Source organism: Saccoglossus kowalevskii, chromosome 14, assembly GCF_978046115.1.
Source record: "Saccoglossus kowalevskii chromosome 14, keSacKowa6.1, whole genome shotgun sequence".
NCBI lineage: Eukaryota > Metazoa > Hemichordata > Enteropneusta > Harrimaniidae > Saccoglossus > Saccoglossus kowalevskii.
The window spans coordinates 14,520,256-14,541,148 of NC_140654.1; the positions used below are offsets into that span (position 1 = coordinate 14,520,256).

At 34.4% G+C, this 20,893-nt stretch overlaps 1 protein-coding gene across 2 annotated transcripts; it reads left to right on the forward strand.

Annotated features, from left to right (window-relative positions):
* The first annotated feature begins 9,686 nt into the window (after nt 1-9,686).
* Nucleotides 9,687-20,454, forward strand: LOC100376847 (uncharacterized). Of its 2 annotated transcripts, none has more exons than XM_085507950.1 (8): nt 9,687-9,756; nt 12,443-12,479; nt 12,939-13,082; nt 15,737-15,851; nt 16,270-16,299; nt 16,472-16,726; nt 17,465-17,512; nt 18,583-20,454. In XM_085507950.1, exons 2-8 carry the CDS (start codon nt 12,468-12,470, stop codon nt 18,720-18,722), a joined length of 744 nt encoding a protein of 247 aa, XP_085364076.1. In that variant the 5' UTR covers nt 9,687-9,756; nt 12,443-12,467; the 3' UTR covers nt 18,723-20,454. The 2 variants fall into 2 exon arrangements, with proteins under 2 accessions (XP_085364076.1, XP_085364077.1); XM_085507951.1 differs by lacking the exon at nt 12,939-13,082 and adding an exon at nt 13,903-14,043.
* The last annotated feature ends 439 nt before the right edge of the window (nt 20,455-20,893 follow it).

Consider the following 20,893-nt stretch of genomic DNA (forward strand, 5'->3'; position numbering starts at 1 on the left):
ACATACAATCAAGTTATAGTTAATAGTTATGTTGTAGTTCATGATTATTCCAGGTCATCAAGGTCATGGTATCACAGAGGCGGCAGCACAAATTTTGCATGGGATCGGGCAAGATCTGCTCACCATCCCTCACTGAATCTATATCCTGCATTTTTTTTTGCCGGGAGGGGGGAATTTTGATGACACAAAGGGTTTCTGCCCCCCTCATTTTTTTCTTGGAACGACCACCGTCACTGTATCAGATGTATAATTTGTATTTACAAACATTGAGTCATGCCGTAAGTTGAAGCACAGTACACAAATGTAGTTTCTAAGAGAAACATCGCAAGGAGTATGTGAATGTCTGATAGCTCCATACGATTCAATCAGCAATAGAAGAACGGCTACTCACCCGGTCTAGTTTAGCGAATCGGTTTCACACCACCGGTGATTTGCTTGCCAATTTTAGGCTGTGTTGCTAAACAAAACAAAGTACTAGCTCGACACATCACAGCGCGATTGCAATTTGCAGGACAACATATCCGTGAGATGTGGGCTCAAATTATCATGTCGGACTAATCCAAGTTTAAGATGATTCGTAGCCGTGGAAGACTATTTGTATGTCGGAGACCAGATGAAGATTACGAGTTGAAATGTATTAAATCTACGATGACATTTGGTGGTGGAATCATCATGGTGTTGGGATGTATTTCGGCTACCGACTTAGGTTCGCAAGTCCGTGTACCGACGACCGACGAAAATATTGATATATCCTGCAAAACGAAATGATACCATCGCCACTAAGTCTCGTCAATTTCCATTTCCAACAGGATAATGACCCCCGTTCACATAGCGAAGAGGTCACACGTGCATTATTGACAATTGTCATGTTCTATTTCATCATGAATATTGTTTTCTATTTCATGTAACAAAAAGTACAAGGCTTTTACAAAGAGAAATATAAACATTACACAAAACGATCACTGACAAAACACAAAGACAAGGTTACAGGTCGTGAGGCGGGGAAAACACAAATATATATCAAAACGGCAATTTTTACAACGTATCAACTTTAAAGCAACTTCACTTGTTGTTAAATCGTGCAATGCTATCTGTGTGAAAAACAATTTCTTTTTCTATTAAATAAGCATTTTTCATCTGGTATTTTAGGCTAATCACGTCTGGTTCACATTTTTTACGCCGAGCAGAATAAATATGCTGTTTGCACATCAAAGTAAAATGATTTAAAAGTAGACAATCCTTTATAACATAAAGATCAAAACTTATATCTCTATCTGATAATAGTACATTTTTGTTTGTTCAGCTTTTCCATAATCGCAAACATTTACCCCAGTGATGAAAAGATGTTCAACTTTTTCTGTGTCTGCATTGCAAAAAGTACATTAAAAAACAGTCTACTACTTGGCATAAACATAAAGTGTTGTTGGGAAAAATGATTTTGTGCAAATACCTAAACTGAAAAGCACGTAGTCTCGTATCAATAGTACAATGATTATATAAGTTATAGACCAATTTCCAGTCTTGTGCTGGAATTTGAATTTCTAGCCTTTCTTCCCATTGTGCGTGTACTTTTAATGGTTGATCCTGATTTGTCATTAGGCATTTGAACGAGAATTTATGTGATTTAGACTTATCTTGAAAATTATTATTAAAGAAATTTGCAACTCGCTATATTCATAGAAAAAGCCGTCCTCATTTAGTAATTAAATCATAATATTTTTTCTCTGCCAACTTCTCTTATCCACATACTCGTACTTAATTTTAATATTTGAATTTAGCCATAAGTTTTGGCCTTGTATATTTGGCTCTGTGTCTACTTGTTTAATGCAATTTTGCCAAATGTCTAAGATTTCACGTCAAAAATAGTTTTGAATTCTTTTTTTACATCTCTCAACATATTTGTTATCAGACTCACAAATTTTGGAATAACCAAAAGTTGCCTGAAAGAGTATCATCCATGAGTGCTCATTCTTTTCTGACGACCGTTTTACCTAACTAGCTTTTAATGATTTTGACAAAAATAACAAATCGGGCATATTCAATCCACCTTTCTTTGTTTTGAGAGCTTGGCTTAACAACTCAATTGCAAGTATGAATCATCTTGTCTCACATCCCGAGATATATTAAACAGTTTGCTAGCATGACCACTGTTTATCACACAGGAAATAGAATCATTATAAAAGCATTTAATCCATTTTTAAAGAGTTTGCAAAACCAAATTTATCAACTACTGCTCCAATGTAACTCCATTCTATGGTATCAAATGCCTTTTTCGAAATCTAACAGGAGAAGACCTGGGATTTTATTATGCTCTGTGTAATCCAATAAGTCGTATAGATAACGGGTATTTTCACCAATAAATCTGCCTTTTACATAACCAGTCTGAGAATCACTAACCAATACTGGTAATACCTTTTTATACGTTTTGCAGTACAACCCTAGGCTAACTTGTAATCAGTATTTAGCAACATTATAAGACGCCAATTTTTTAACAAGATTTATCTCTGCCTTTTTTAGGCATAATGCCCTTTTTTTGTTAAATAAACATACCACCAACTTCTAATGAATAATTTATAGCATTTACCAGAAACAGTTTGATATTGTTCCAAAAAAAATTATAAAACCCGCAGGGAAATCCATCACTGCCGGGCGTTTTATCTTTTTCCATATTTTTTAACATTCAAGCATTTCTGCTTCTGTTATTGGCCCATTACATTATTCCCGGTGTTCTACGGATAACAGTAGCAAATTAACCGAGAAAAGATCATCCATGAGAACAACTTGTTTGGAATGATACAATGATTAGTAAAACAACTTTTCCTCCTCTAAAATATTAACCGGGTCAGTAATATCAATACCACTGGTTGTTTTCAAATGGGTTATTGTTTTATCAATATAGTTTCGTTTTTCCAAACTTAAAAAATATATGGTACTCCTTTCCCCCTGCTCGGCCCATTGCGCTTTAGAACGAATAATAGCCCCACGGGTTTTCAAACTATGCAGATTTACTAATGATTTTTTTTTCACCTCCAAGACAACAGCATTATTTACATGTAAATTGTTTTCCAGCTCATTATTTTTTTTTTCAAGTATCATAAATTGTTCGTCCTGTTCCCTTTTTCTGTGCGAGCTATAAGCAATGGACATGCTTCGTATTTGTAGTTTTAATACATCAAAAAATAATTGAGGATTAATAGTAAACTCACATTTGTTCAAAACATTCATTTCTTGTATCTTGTACTGACCAACAACTTCTTCGATTGTTTCTTTTACTTATGCACTATCTTGTAATACTGATGTATATAATTTCTAAAACCCCCTTCCCGTCTTTTGCAAAGCAAAATTACAATACAAAGTAATTACACAATGATCTGAGCGATATTAATACGATATATCGGATTGTTTAACAAACGTAGCAATGTCCAGGGTCACAAGGAAATAGTCTACACAACTTTGCTTCAAAGGGTTTATTTTATGCCAAGTGAAACGAAAAGAATCCGGGTGCATATCTCTCTAAATATCACACAGATCAAAAACTTCTTTCATTTTTTTTCAATTTTGGTGTTTGCTTTTGAATTATTACAGGTATTATAGCCTTTAGAATCTAAATTATAGTCTGAAAATACATTCAATCGCCGCATAAAATAATACTTAAATTACCAAAATCGTCTAGAATATTTGTGATTTCTTCATAAAAAGTTGGGTTATCAATATTAGGACCATAAATGCTACACACAGTGATTTTGAATTGTTACATCCAGAAAAAGAAAATTACCGCATGCATCCCCTCTATATTTGCGAATCCCATTTATATGCTCTAAAGTGGCATTTTCCTCCCCATTCTAATTCCCATTTTGTTTCCTCTCCAACACGACAATGACTATCCTGTAAGCAAAAAATGGAACATTCTTTATTTTTTTAACCAGCGGAACACATCTCTCCTTTTTTCACTAGTGGAACAGGCCCTGACATTTAAAGATAACATTCTAGTATCGCCAGTTCAAACATTATTTTCACAATGATTATTGCATATAATAATGCCCCAACCCATGACCTGAACAACAAACAACAAAAACAATATTTCGCCATTATCAAAACCAAAGTTACCAACAAATATTGGTTAAAACTTAAAAAAAACAAGGATAAGAATGAAAAATAATCTTGGCGATGCCGTCAAAAACAAAACAATAGTAAGCGAATGCTTGTCTAATGATCACATGCCGGCTCTGTCCCAAAATACAATTATAATTCATACGAAAAGGAAAACGCCATAATATACCAAGATTATAAACTTTTGAAAATATTTTAGGAGAAAATTTTAAATGCTCTGTAAATTTTATATTATTTTAATATCTGTAGCCATACTATTTCAAATTGGTAGTGGTTTTTTCCACTTTTTTTATTTTTAAACTGAGAATAAGTTTATTTTTTACTTCTAAACACACAAAAACAGATCACTTCGGTTGATAATTAACAAAATAAACTAATTTCGCTACTAATTTACAGAAGGATATGTACCGAAATATGATCACCCTAATAAAAACTTGCTAAATTAACATGATAAAAGAAACGGTTTTTTTTTTTTCCAAGAGACACTATGTGCAACCGTGAATAATTAACGAAAATCAAAAACATTATATTCAATCACTGCGGCTAGAAAAGTTCATAAAAATTACGTACTCTGTGCCCATATTACACTTGCACTACTGGACAAAATAACACGTTTTTCCAAAAGAAAAAAATGTCAAGTTAAACACACGTACATAGTAGAGTACACAATAAACTAGTTCCGTCATCTCTGGAATGTTTTAATACGTGCATCTTCATGATATTTCAATACTGAAATACGACTTCCAGATTTTTCACGCTTTAACTGTCACAGGAACAAGTTGTTTTTACGTGTTGCATCACACAAATTTTCGGCAATAAATTTATTATTTCCTTGAAATGGTTTGTCCACCAAACACTACGCAACATTTTTTCGAACATTTTCCTTGTGCTGGAAACGCAGAAATGATACACATATTGGACGGGGCTGCTTTCCTCCCTGGTATAAATTATGTTGGAACTCTATACGCCGGTTCGATTTCTACGTCACTGTTTAACTCCGGGTGGTTTTTCATAAAATATAGAATAAACTGTGAACAATCACCCATTTCCGACTTTTCGAGAATCTTATAAAATATCAAATTGTTACGACGTAGTCAATCTTCCAAGTCGTTTTGTCACACTTTTAGATCCTTGACTTCAGTCTTATTAACCTTTTCGTTCTTCAACTCTTGAATATCTGCATGCGAGTCGAAAGTCGTTAAAATCAACTCGACATGTCTTGCACGGTGCACCAACAACGTAGTTACTGGTGACGTCAGTCCTATTGTTCTCATTTATGACAGACTCACCATTTGGACTTCGAATTCTTCTAGAACATTTCTGGCCTGCTTTACGGACTGAATCTTCCAGTATTGAGTCATGTGTTCCTGACATCTCTGAAAATGTAGCTAGCCACAAGATTGATTCCTTGAATGGCGTCTTACTTCACAAAAATAATCAATTGACAGGACCGACACTGGATGCGAAGTTACCAAACCGGACGCATGCGTAGATTATCTGAATATTCATGATATTGTGATTTACATGGTATTCGCCATAATAAAAATTCGAACTTTTTTTTCACTCTTTCGTCTAGACTGTATTTTGTATTCAATCCTTCATGACATTTACAAGTTTTTGTTTTTATTGTGTGTAAAACGCATGTTTAATTCGATATATAAATATATTTATTCAAACCGTTATTGAGTTTATGTTATTGAATGATATCTTAGATAGTAACTACATGTAGCGTGGTGCGTAAATACTTTCTGGCGAGTCTGTATATTGAGCAAAAGGGACAAAGTATGAAGAAAGACCATTCTAAAAATATACCGCCATATCTATGAAAACTATGTATAATGTTTTGTTGCAGAGTTGGCGGTTTAACTATTCAGTTTGGTAGAAATGTATGTTGATGTTGACTTGTACATGTTTATAAATATTTCGTGGTGATTGCATTCAAAAATGTATAGCCATCACTGTTTCGTAAGTTCGAAACATAGTTTAAATCAAACAAATTAACTTGAAGACAAAATTAACGAAGAAAGGCCTAAAAACGAAAATATTGATCTGCGCTACATGATTGAATAAATCTTTCTAAGAAAAAACGTGCTCAAATATTGAAGAAGTGGAATGTAATGCAGAGATCAGAAAATATGCACTGCTGAAACAAACAAATTCAGCTGATCACACGGACATTACAGCAAATTGTTCGTGCTAAGCAGCAGATGAAGTACAAAGTTCATATTGGCATTACGTGTGTGGCGTAACATTGTATACAAATATAATACAAATTTAGAAGTTATGTTGCAGTGTCATTTTAGGCATTTTCCTGTGGGAATAGCAATATTTAAACATAGGGTAACTGTTTCAACCTTGTACACCGTAACTTTGTTAAATGAGCAGGTTGATGACAAAATAACGACGCAATGTTCTGTTTTCTGCATAGCCAAAGTGAGTATTTTGCGCAAAAAATACATATTAAATGAATAAATTCAACATGATTGCATGAACAAATTTATTCGTGTTTATCAAATAATACTACATGTACTTTATTAATTTCAACGTCCCTAGCGTGAATTTTAAAGGGTTCCCAAATAATAGTGCAATAACATATTCAAGTAAAATGAAAAGTTGAAAAAGACTGCACTTATAACTCGATATTAATTAATTATAGTTACCTATTTGACAGATCTTGGGGGCATATTAGAGAGTCCATCTGGTTCTAGTTATCAGCAGTGTCATAGTATAAGGCCTGCTTTTAGATGTTGAGAGGGCCACCCACAGACCTCACACCGGACAGGGAGTTCTTTCACTGCTAGAATTGGTAGACATTAATATTGGCAATGAAATACAAAAACACCAACATATCAGTTTAAAACTCCTGGCTTATACTTCTCGCAAAAATAATAAAATGAAACAAAACACAAAATAATACAATGAATAAATTTACTAAAATAGGGGATTGCCTAGGAAAGTGTGCATTGGTGATAACTCACAGTTCTAGAGTATGGAAATTTATCATGACTGTCAGTAGCTTCTTGTAATAGAACAACCAATAGATACATGAGTCTTGCTTGCAGAGGAACGCTATTATTCTGGAGGGCACGGCTGATAGTAGGAGACCGCATACAAGTGCATACAAGTCTCACAAAATGATGACTGTAACCTTTATCACTTGTCTCATACAGAGAACCACAACTGTCCTCTATGTAAGCCTATTTATAGGTACACCACCAGGGTTCCCACAGAAACCTATCATATTCTGAACATTTAACTCGGCTGCATTCATTGATATGATTCCAAATTTAAAAATGATCAAACATAATGGTAGGTGTAATTGTAAAATTGAATAAATGTATTGACAAATACTCTAAACAGATTGATACGTTTGGAAGAAATTAAATAAAAGCTGTTTTGAAATATTTTGTACCACAAGAAAACAATCAGCGACGACAATAACATCAACTTCTACTAAAACAATGACAACAGACATTTCCTAACCTGCCTTTAAACTATGATGATACAGAAGAGGTACAAATGTGATACCAAAACTCCACGATGAAATATGTTGATGCTGTTCATTACTGGATAGACTGTCATATCAGCCGATATCACAACAAGGGGATATTCAACACAATTTAGTATAAGTATAAGAACAATTGAAATAAAAGCATGAGGAAATAAGTTTGCAGCAGAGTGTAAAACATTCCGCACCAAAGAGTCTGATTAAATGGCCAAAGTGCTGTATTATGATGTAAAAAGATGTGCTAGTTTCTTTGGAAGAAAGTACCAAGGAATGCAATGTCACTGTAATCATGTGCCAATCATTCAATGCTTACGTATAACTCATCTGAATGAATTAGTGTTTATCAGACGAAGAAAACTCATAGCGACACTTCATGTCATGTTTCATGTTTAAGTGTGCTCTGATAAACATTTATTTTCAGGTTGACTGATTTTCAAGAAATCGCAGGAACTGTAGATTGCAGCTTAGATGTGAGAACTTATATTATATTTATTTACAACACGAAAATATAGGATAGATTACTACGCTCAGGAAATAATATAATATGATCCGTTATAACGTAACAAATCAGTAACTGCAATTGTTTTTATTTTTCAATTTAAACTTTCTTTAATATGAGCTAAAAATACGTAAATATCGAAATCACGTGAATAAATCTCCTAATTTGGTAGAATGTGATGCCACTGTGGAGGCTATATTATTCAAATTAGCAAAACATAATATTGAACAATACGAATGAGGTGACAAATTTCTAAGCAAACTCATCTAAGGTACTAACACATCTTTATGTTTTGCATTCATTACTAACATCAAACTTGTAACTGTAACTACTGGGTACAAGAACATACAGTTGGAAAAGATACATTTAACGTATTATTAAGCCAACTTGTTTACAACACTTTATAGCTAGTAAAATTGTAAATGTCTAGTTTATAGTCTATTCGTATTGTGATGGGATCTATTTCATTCTAATCTCACTGGTAAAAATAGGTCATAAAACTGCCTTGTGCTTGAAATTGCGTTTCATTTTCATGCTTGCTAATATTTCGATACTATGTTGAATTTAATTTACATCAGTAAATATTTATATTTTGGAATACACATGGCACACTTTTTCATGTGTTTATATTCATGTCATCCATTCAAATTTATCTTTTTGATTCAATGAATGAACTTGTTACATGGGAGATATTGGTCACACTTTTACCTGAGATTGAATTTAATATGTATATAACGTTCAGTTTGAAATTATCACCGCCTTATTAACATAATGCATTGTAAAAATTCAGCATTAAATAATTATAATTTAGTTATATATGATGTGTTAACATTTACACGTCAAATGAGTTGATAAATGCTTCAACTTTTCAAGCAAGCAAGATGATTTGCAAAAGTTATAGAACAAAGTTCCAAATTATGTGTTTGGATTTATGTAGATAGTCTAGGGGTCATACAAATATTATTTAAAATAAAACACTAAAGTTAGCATGAAAAGGGCAAAACTGCATTTTTATCGCTACGCATAGTTTGCATAGCCACTAACAGAAAGAGTATGTGTATCAAAAGGGTATATCGAGCGCTGTATTTATGTGCTACGTCAACGCACATAAGCAATTTTGATTGTGTGTAATATGTGTTCATGAGGTCTCGACAGGAAATAATAATTACTCATTGAAAAACCCAGCATTAATCAATATGACACACGTAATCAAAGATACACGTCACACCAATGCATGCTACTTATTGGTTTCGCCTGGAATCAGAAATGATAATTGTAATTACGCTTCAATTTACAGCATGGTGACCTTCGCGACCGGTCGTTGTCAATGCGAGACCAGTTGGAGGTAAACAAGGTGAGTTGGTTGTTTTTGCAAAATACCAATGCTTACTGCACGGCGAGCATCGATATGTAACATTGTATTAACGAGGGAATTTACGAATACATGGTCATAAAAATTGTTTCATGTATTATATATTGTCATACAGATTGTTCAAAAATACCTAGCGACGCATCACAACATTGACATGACATGGTGCATATGTGTGAACAAATGGTTTCTCCCACTAAGAGATTATTTGTAATCCGACGCTGATATATCAGCTGTGTCACGATACTGTTTCTTCGAATGCAACATAAGGTAAGTAGAATTTAGTATAATATAGAAAATAGTGTTTGCAGTATGGTGTATTCAGTTTGTGCTATAATTTCCCCGTAATGCGATGAACAAAAAAAGCATTCAATGTGTAAGTGAGATGGAGCACGTCCTAGTTTTCAACCATATATCAACATGATCCGACGTCGGCCATTTTATTTATTGAATGCGCTTCCTGCTGGGAAAATATAATACGTACAATGGGAAATAAATAGATACTATAATAGTTGCTGTAGCATAATATGTAACATGTGGTAAAATGTTTAAAGAGCAATGGTCGACGCGCCGCATCTTGTTCGATATGGACTCACAGCGACGTATACAACGCATGTAAAATACATGGTTTGTTTACAGGGAATTTTGAAACGCGCTGCGCGACGACCACCGCCACAAATGAAAATTCCGTTCCCCCATCTCGTTTAATTTTTATACTTGTATGTATACCGGGATGTAATATTACACGACCGCAATAGACTCCTGTTGTCGATGCAGTTTTTTGGACGAAAATAACATACTTAGTAACATGGATACTCTTTCAAGCACATGCATTGACATTTTGCGTAGAAAGTAAATTAAAAGGGTTTTCGATTGGTTTAGTTGCAGTGTTATTGCAAAGATGATGATGTAAAATTAGTTCCTTTTCGTTGTAGTCACATATAGCAAAAGGCGTGGTGTACGTGGATAGCGAGGTAGTTTAGCCATAATTAGTTTTTATTTGGATAAATACCTTTAGCTTTTTATTTGTTTAAACGAAACGTCAATTATTGACTAGGATGTTGTGTTTTTGTATTATTTTTTAAATGCGTGCTGCATTGTCAAATATCATATTGAACTAATTAATAATAAAAATATTGAGTGATGCATGGTTTATCACTTCATCCGAATTAAAAATGGGTGGGCAGAACGAAATTTATTCTGGAAAATATGCTGGTTGTAATGTCAACTCAATTTCGGTAAACCTACGCTAACATCACAGGTCAGTCACCTCGAATAGCATGACCAATAATAATGAATATTATAATTTAATAATATTTGTTTTGGTTTTCATGAAAAAATATATTGTCTACGGATTATTACAGTTATAAACTATTATCTGTAGTTTTAACTGTGACACATGGAATGACCCAATATAGGCATGCGTGTTTATTAATGTCGAAGTTTTAGTGTAATACGGATCGTTTATGTAATAATTGTTGTTACGTGGCATTGAATTATTGAGATACTCTTTCTACAACTGTTGTAAAAGAAAGGACTGATGCAAACACGAAATAATCCTTTCCTGTCATAGTGTTGACTAATGCAGTACCTGGATTCTCTACCCCTCTTGTTGACTGATGTAACCACGATATACTAATACTAATGACCTCCCGTGATGTGTCGTTCATCTACGAGTCTAGCCTACACTATGTATTGCATGATGTTCAACCCACTGTTGAAAACAGGATACTTCTGTTCACCCTTGATGTTGACGGTTGTAATCTGTGAAATATGTCTGTCTTTAAAGTTGGGTGTTGGTTCCACAAAATACTGCTGTATACTCTTCATGTTGACGGTTCCCCAGAATACTCCTGTTTAACCGTATTGACTGTTGCAGTTCCATATATTCCAAAGGTTTCTAATTATGATCTTAAATGTATATAAGAATAAATAGTGTACAGCTAATTAACATAATACATGTAAAACGCAACAAAGTAAACGCAACACAGTAAACGCAATGGCAATAAACGCAAAGACACATAAGAAACCCGTTGTTGTATCAGTCAACACTAGGCTTTAATAGTACTACCAACGTGATTACATCAGTCTTTACCTAGTGTAGACGGAGGTAACTCGGGGGTGCAACTAGAGGCAGATATAAGTAACGATATACAGGAGTATCCCGGGTTGTACTAGGGGTAGACAGAAGTATCGCAGAGTTGAACTGTCTACAACGAAATGTAGACATTGATGTTCATAGTTGCAACAAAACACTAAAGATAAGAAATTCCACCGAAGTACACCTGACCGTTGTTCTATAAATCAACAATAGGGGTAGACAACAGAGTTTCAGTAAATATTTTAGTAGGGTACCTCTTGATTGCACCAATGGTGGAGGAAACGTACATGTACATCACAATACCACGAGTATTCCTGGGTTGCGACAATCAATTCTTTGGATGGAAACTAGTAGTCTGAGTAGCAACCAGTGATGTAACATACATACATAACAATACCTAAATATAAATATCAGGCGATTTCTTTTATTACGTTAATTGTTATTTGTTACTACGTTTTCATTTGATTTTTACATTTTTACATTAATGGTTGAAACGGTGATGGTTCGTATTGCATTAACGATACAAATAATCACCATGAACGCGCCTGCCAAATATAGAATTTGAAATATCATAGCGCCAACGAATTTGTTGATTGCATTCATGAAATTTTGTTTATCTATCAATATAAAAATGTTATATTACATTACGAAAAATGCACTCAAACTTCTCATTCAAATAGTCGACTGGCAAATTGTCATCTAGGTAAGTTTCTGTGAAAATAAAACCAACCTGCATTATATGTTGATTACAATAGTACATCATAGGAGAGATGAACATACCATTCATGGATCCCGTTGGTAAAATGTATTATTTTTATAAAAATAAGCTTAAAACGTAGCTCTTTTTGTTTATAGGTTAACTCAACTTTGGGCACTCGAAATGGCAACTGCGGTGAGTATAACAGTAGAAAATAACACAATACAGACTAACAAACGTATAAACACACGTTATGTCATATCTAAACCACAGAAAGCTTACATGAAATCCAAAACAGACATGAGAAATGCGACATAATAGGTAACCATTCATAAATTATAACCAGCCTTTCTTGCCGAAAAACAAAATCGGACATACCAGTGAGCGCCAATCCTGTTAAAATCAAGGGGGCAGCACTATGTATCTTCCTACGAATTCTGACAACTTTTTCAAATCGTACTTCATGAATAAGAATAAAGTTAGTAGTGTAAGAGAATACGTGGTCACTCTCGGACATATAAACATGTTTAACATTTATCAAACACAACCAATACAAATACAACTAACTGTATGGTTCCGACACTATGTGGTTCATTAGTATGCATATGATCATTCGAATCTTATCACCTCTTATCAATTGGTAATCATTTTTAGTGCTGGACACAAGTATGGAAGTCGCTTACTCCTTGCACAAATGGCTTGAAATCCGTCATCTCATCTTTTCACATTCTTTCAACTGAAACTTTGCAAGTGAAATCTGCCGTTAAAGACTACAGGGCTGGGTCAAGACAGGGACAGGTAATCGATAAAATACGGGTTAAATCAACGAACAGAAATCATTCTTCGCACTGACGTGCGATAATGAAATATTAGATAGCTAATAGAAAGTAGAGAAGACACTACGTTTTCCTCTGTTCCTGTCAATATAAGCCAATCAGATACAAATTTGTTTTAGTTGATGTCAACGTTTAGTCAAATCGGTGCTATTTCAGTATTACAGTGTCATAATCGGTACTTACTTGTTTTGTTTTCTGTGTAGTGCTTTAATTAGATAAATAGTTTGGCATGACAAGCATACTCGCCAGATAACGCAGTACCTTTTGCAAAATGTCCAAACAAACAAATTGATATGTATTTTGAATTGTAAATTTAATATTCAAATACTCTTTTTGTTATGAAAAACCTGCCATGTTTTGTTTTGATTTTTGACAAACGCAATCGGTATAATTGCTTGTAATGTTGTCCTGGTAGTACCTTGGTTAACGGCTTTCGTGCTCACTATGTTGATCTCTATCAAAATACATTTAAATACCATTTTATAAGCATTACTAGATGCTCATTCTTGTTTCGGACATAATTACATCTATCTTTTCTGAACATATAATTTGTTTACCTTTTGAAATCACGTATAAGACAAATATTTCTTTCCTGGTGTATCAACTATTTCTTCGTGTCTTGTTTGTTGAATTATTATGCTTACGCTAAACCAAATGCACCTAAAATGCAAGAACATAATGTCGGTTGAAAAATCTCACATTGTTATATACACCATACTGAAAACGTAACTGTTTTATGTCTATTGACTGGTATTAACAATACCATTTTACAACTATTTCAGTTTTGGGCCAGTATATGGAAGACGTTTACTCCATTCACGAATGGGTGGAAATCCATTAAATCTTCTTTTCAGTCCCACGCGCCTAAGACTTCCCGGGTATCGGGGTCAAAATCTGCACAGAGAAGGTATCGAAAAGAACAGGTAATCGGTATTGCGGTTTTACATTAGTCGAAACACATTCAATACTTTAAAAGTAACTTTCAAATATGATTATATATTCTTTCACAGACCAAGTTCTATTGTTGTATTGTCGCGCTGTACAAATAATCTGTGTTTTCCTATTGCAAATTAATTTCATTCAATTGCAGTTAATCTGTGGCTTATGGTGACCATTTTTTTTATTTTATTATATAATGCGTTAGCGAACCTGAGATTAGGGCAAAGTGTCAAATTCAAACTTTGAAAACGGTGAACAGGTTTTCTAAAACATAAATATGTTGCTGTTTTATTTATTACAACAAAACTAACATTCACACTTTTGAAGTTAATCATCCCCCTAAAGTGCATCTGGAAGCCATTCGTGTATGTGATTTCCATCACAACAATATACTTATAAGAAGTGACCGAAAATAATGATGGTGAAGTAAGATAAATTGAATGCAAAGTGTTCAATCCGAAATGATTTTTTTGAATTTTGCTTCCACTTAATAAATTTTCAATTTCACAACAGTTCAGTTACCGACACCGATAGATACCAAAAACGTGGGCTGTGGAAACGTTGAGTTTTATGCTATTTAGTCAGACCTGTAGAAAAAAATATCATTGGTTCATACTGTAATAACGAAATTATATATTCTCGGTGTGGAACTATGTCACATGTACTATGTATTTCTTATGGAATATGTGCAAGCTGCTCGGGAAAGGCAGTCAGGAAAGGCAGTGAAAACAGTTAATGTCGGGGAAACAGCACGAAATTAACTGTGGGACAATCTTGAACAACAAAATGTATATATGTTGCAAATGTAGGGGCAATCATGTTTAATATATTGTTCAGAAGAGTATGAAAAACTATTACAGTTTTGTCGGTTCGCATTCGACTATTTGTGTGAAACTGTGGCACCTTCTTGTCTTGGCCACCATATGCCACGGATTAAAGTTTGTGTGTAATATTTCATTTGATGCAATACTATGTCATAGCATACACGACTGTTGTGGTCGAAGGATAACTTCACTGAAATTTGTACATTACCTCTAGCGTGTTCGTGTGCATTATACCTGCTAACATTTACCCTAGTTATATGACTAAATGCCAATAGTAAAACCTATGTCAGTTAAAGGCGGATAATAACCTAACATTGACAATGTGAACATCGATGTATTTGATTTGTAAAGTAATAAATATAAGTAGATCTATTTCATTAGGCGAATACTGTTTTGCATTCGTAAATATTTAATAAACCCGCAAACAAGTAAGTACCGAGTAAGATGTCGAACTGTAATATATATATATATATATATATATATATATATATATATATATATATATATATATATATATATATATGTGTGTGTGTGTGTGTGTGTGTGTGTGCATACTAGGTATGTGATTCACTTATTAAAAAGTTACCTATAACAATCAACATTTATTGGCATGTGTTAGTCTAAAGAATGTTTTATGTTGCCAAAATTGATTTTCGTAAAACACCTAGGAAAAGAAACGTTAGAGGAATGTTTGTTCAGAATATGTTCATTGATATGTAATGACTGTCATTCGATATATGTATACACGTTACTAAAACTTTATAAGTGAATAATAAAAATTATTACTGAATAATAACTGATGATGATTTTCAACATAGTTTTAATGTATCTATGAATAATTTTCGCCTAACAGGGAAGAAGTTCAAACTTCGTAGTATTAGCAATATGTTCAGCAGTTGTTGGACTAGCTGTTATTATACTTGTCACGACGCTTGTACTGGTATTACGGCCCAAAAATAACCCCTTACGTAAGTATGTATGAAATAATGCACGATTTGAATGGAATCGATAAGAAATCGAATGATTCATGACGAAGCTAATAACGTTACACTTCAATTCAATTTGAATATTTATGAAAGTATTGTAAACGTGACAAGGTCCGAATAAATTTAAATCAAAGTTCGAAAAACAATTGTAGGTACTTCATCGAAAAACCATCGCATAGCATATTTTAGCAATGTTTCAATGTTTATCATCATTTGCCATCATCAAATGTATATAGTTCATTAATAAGCGTTTGTTGAGCGTTGAATTGAACGCGATGTTGTGATGTCACTACGTCGCTATGACATTTGTGTTCTGTTTCTTACGTTCTTCACACTTAACGCGGGATCTCGCTGTTAATGGTTTATTGTATTTGACTGTACATCATTTGTGTTACAACAGTTGAACCAACGAAAATACCAGCCCTAATTGGTGAGTAAGTTGAATAAAACAAACTATGCTGCGTTTTCCCCCTGATAGTATGTAGTATATCAACTGTAACACTAAAATATAAGTATATCTCGAGCCACATTGCACGCAATTTATGTTCGAGTTTTTTTACATTATTCGGTTTTGGTCTTTTCTATAAATGTCTATAATTCAGAGTGTTTTGAAGAGGACGATGAAAGCGATTACCGTGGTCTGGTAAACATGACACAAGATGGAGATAACTGCGGTTCATGGACAGATCAAACAGTTCACGAACACACACGTACACCTGAGAAATATCCTAACAGTGGACTTGGAGACCACAACTACTGCCGAAACCCTGATGGGGATGTTGGTGCGTGGTGCTACACGACTAAACTTGATAAGCGATGGGCTTATTGTGATGTCGGAAAACCAAGTGATGATTGCAGTAAGAACAGAATTTACTGTCTTATGATTACCCTTTGTCTATGTCTTACATTAGATACCAGCCTATACCCCCCCCCCCACCCCGCTCATAGGGATTGCGTACAGTTGATCATAGTTCCTGGGCTCCCTGTGATTATCCATTATCATCAATGAAATTAAAGATTGTTTTGTGATGTAATTGTAATTTCCATTATCACGGCTGGCCCTGTTTGACCATATTTGAACAAACATGTTTCTTTTTTATGGATTTAAATCCGAACTAGTTTCAGTTAGTTACTGGTATATAGTGGTTAAGGAGATCATGCTACCATTATGTTGTAGACTTAGCTGCACAAATATTTTAAAACATCGGAAGATATTTGGGACTGAAATCAAATCACTTTCGATAGAGTACGCGTATTGGAGGGGGTTTGAACAATGGTTCTAGTTCAAAAAAGTTACCAGCGCAACCGAATATTGATGTTGTCACATCAGACACAGACACATCAACCTGCAATGTTAATGTTTGGTAGAATGGTAGAAATAGGATAATTAACTGAGATAAATGAAACACGAGTGGCTCGAATCAATAAGATTTTTTTTAATAAACCCTAGAAAGTACATGCTAAAATATTTGGATACGTCTTCTGCGTCCCTCGGTCGTACTGCAAACACATCCTCGCAATCCATGGCGCATTACGCCGAAAAATCGTATCCAGTATATGAAAAATAATATATTAATTACACATTATGTTTCTAGGTGTAACAACACAAGAATCCGCGACAACCTCTTCGCCAGGCCCACCAGGTAAGTCCAACGCATGATGTCACTCATTGTTTACTCCCTGTATAATTCCTGTATCCTGATCTTCAAAAATTGTTAAACAAATTACAAAAAATATCAATGTTCAATGAGTAGTCACTATCGCATAGTAGCATGATAGTTTTGTTCAGACCATTATGACGCTACAAATTAAATTACTATTATACTACGGGTAACACAAGAAATGACATTAAACTTAATGTATAATTTATAATGTCTACTTGGTCGGCGGCTGTCGAATGTCAGAATGTCAGATTAACATTAGTTATTTGTAATTTAATAGAATTATCAGGGGTAATTCTCTCTGAGGGGTTCTCCACACTTGTCAGGGGGGGGAATCTCGTCTCGTCTCTATATTTCGTCCCCTTGAGGTACGGGATCGGGGAAGTCACTTATACTTTACAGTCAAATAAGACACACACAACGAAATACGTTTCAGCTCTGGTCTTAGTCGGTCAATCGAGCACTCTATAAGACACAGCGCCCTGGGGGAAAATTCCCCAAGACTATCGCAAGGCTGACCCAAGACTCTTTTAGACTGCGTCAACACTCGCCCCAAGGCTCTCCAGGACTGGTCGCGACTGCCCAGGACTGCGTCTATCGTGGAGTACTCGCCAAGACCAACTCAAACTCTCTTTATTCATTTTCAAAACTCTAACCAATTACAAAACAGTAAAAAGACTCTAGGGCGTAACCTTCAATCATAAAGCCAATCACACTAAGTACTGAATAAGTCATATCTTTTGATTAATCGTTCACTACATTAATAACTATGGATATAAACTGTCAGAATGAGTAGTCTAAATAGCGGCGGTTATCTGGTAATTAGTTCCAAATCACTGAGCCAAGTTCCGTCCAAAACTTCAAATAGGCCTAAACGATGACAGACATAACACAGCAATTCGCTAATAATCAACTAATTAAGTCGGTCAATAGATACGCGAAAACAAATTCATGACAGAATACCCAACTAACGATTAATATGGTGAAAAGTATTGTTTTTCGACTTTTTGTGTGCATGACTGAGGCACTTTAACGTTGTTCATGTATTTCAGGTGTTACAACACTGCAAACAACTGAAACAGATTTCACAACAGCCGGAACAACTGAATCAAGTTTTCCAACGCAAACGACAACTGATGGAAGTTATACAATTTGGGAAACTACTGATTCAACATTAAATACAGTGATTTAATGTAAAAAAGAGTAATATTATCTACATCAAAATACCCAGTTCCTTCTGGCCTTGTCTATAATTACTATATTCTTGAATTGCCACTTAAAAATGCATTGGAGCAGTTATGCGTGTACTGTATCTCATACTTTGCGATTTGATATGACCTGACGTATGGCATAGTGGTGTCTGCTACCCATCTATCTGATGTGTAATCAATTGTATTGATAGATTATTGTATACTAAATTCTAAGTCTAGGCATCTATCAGATACATGTTCACATGTATGTCTTCATAAATTGCTAGCTATACAGTTTATATGTTTTGAAACATACACGGTAGTAAGATATATTGTGACGTGTTTTATTGTATCTGATATAACATTTATGGTTTGTGGCTCTATATTATGTGAATACCATACCTCGATTGATGAATGAATTTCTGAGTAGACAGATGTAGAAAACCTTTATTGCATTCATTGTTGAACAAATGAAACCTGCATGGATGAACACACACTTGAATAATTGTAATACATGTACAGGTGTCGCCTTTTTAGGGACACATGCCTGGCTCACGGCTTGATTAAATCTACACGGACATATAAGTTGGTGGAGGTCACTGATAGTATCTGGGAGCAGGTATATACTGCATGCGACCTGACTTAACTGCAACGCTGTATTAAATCATATATTTGAACAAAACCTGGTGTGCATATTATGGTACAGGGATGGTGATACCAATGTGGCTGATCTGCCAAATAATATTTGTGTTTCATGTTTCATAACACTTTGGGGTAGATGCGCGTTTGCGCATGAAAAATGCCTACGCCCTTATGTGTATGTGTATCTGCGAAAGCATTGGGGAACTATCATTCTAACTTCGTTGCCGCCAGTCTATGTCTGAGGCAGTAAATCACAAGCGTGAATCATTGAAAAGACTCAATACCACCTGGTAACATGACAGTGCACACGCATACACACACACCACAGCATATTCCCAATGCGGGCAGGATTTATTAAAATAAATTATATTATTCCATTATAGAATATTTAATTATTTTCTAGTGAAACCTTATATATTTTTTATCTCTAATGATTACATTACGTCAACAGCTAGCACAATTATAATTTTGATTGTTCAAAGTTTGCTTGAATTTACGTATGTATGTTGCATCTTTGTGTGCACAATAAATACATAATTTATGAATTGGTCCATTAAACAACGCGGTAACCAAAACCCAAAACTGACTATATGGTGTTTTTATATTTGGAAGCTTTTGAAGAGATAATTTATAATATATTTCACAAATATTACAGAAAAAATGAATTATGAGATTAATCAATAATAACATTTGTCGATAAGTGTATTATATAAACAATTGTGCATCTATTTTGAGGTTTGTTTATTCATTCAATGAGTAGATTTCTACTTAGTTTACAAGTTTACCAGTCTACAAAATACGGTCGGGACGTTTATTAATGAAAAAAAAATGGATTCAACCATGCTCCGCTGTTATAACTTTCTACAATCCATGGAAAGACAATTTTTAACAAATTAAATATTTTGCTGAAAAATGAAATTTGTGGAGTTATATATTGTTGTTTCTGTAACTCATTTTAACGAGGCTTTCTCACAAATACTTGTACATTGGTGGAAGGTCTCTATTGAAACCCTTGGACTTGAGTGGTATAGGATTGCAATCAAAACACATGAAGTTTAGTGGAGAGTTTTTGAATAAACACCTTGAACTTGAGTGGGAGGTTTTCGATTGACACCCTTCGAATTGAGTGGAAGGTTTTCGATTAAAACCGTTTGATTTGAGTAAAATGTTTTCGATTTAAAGTTTTGGAAGTTTGCGATTGAAACCTTATCACTTGAATGGACGGTTCTCGATTGAACCCATTGGATTAGAGTGGTAGGATTTCAATCAAATTACTTGGACTTGAGTGGAAGGTTTCCAATTGAAACCTTTGAAATTGAGTGGTAGGATCGCAATATTAGACTTGAGTAGAAGGTTTATCTATTGAAACAATTGAACTATAGTGGAAGATTTCCATTGAAACCGTTTGACTTGAGGGGAAGGTATTCGATTGAAACAATTGGACTTTAGTTGAAGGTTTTTGAAACTTGAATTTGAAACCCAGAACGCGACCTTGGGTTAATCACATTCCAGGCAATATCATGGTCTTTAT

Excerpts from the sequence above, each read along its gene's own strand:
- LOC100376847 (XM_085507950.1), top strand. Across the intron at positions 16,300-16,471 it reads GAAAATACCAGCCCTAATTG|AGTGTTTTGAAGAGGACGAT; the intron begins GTGAGTAAGTTG and ends TCTATAATTCAG. Across the intron at positions 17,513-18,582 it reads CTCTTCGCCAGGCCCACCAG|GTGTTACAACACTGCAAACA; the intron begins GTAAGTCCAACG and ends CATGTATTTCAG.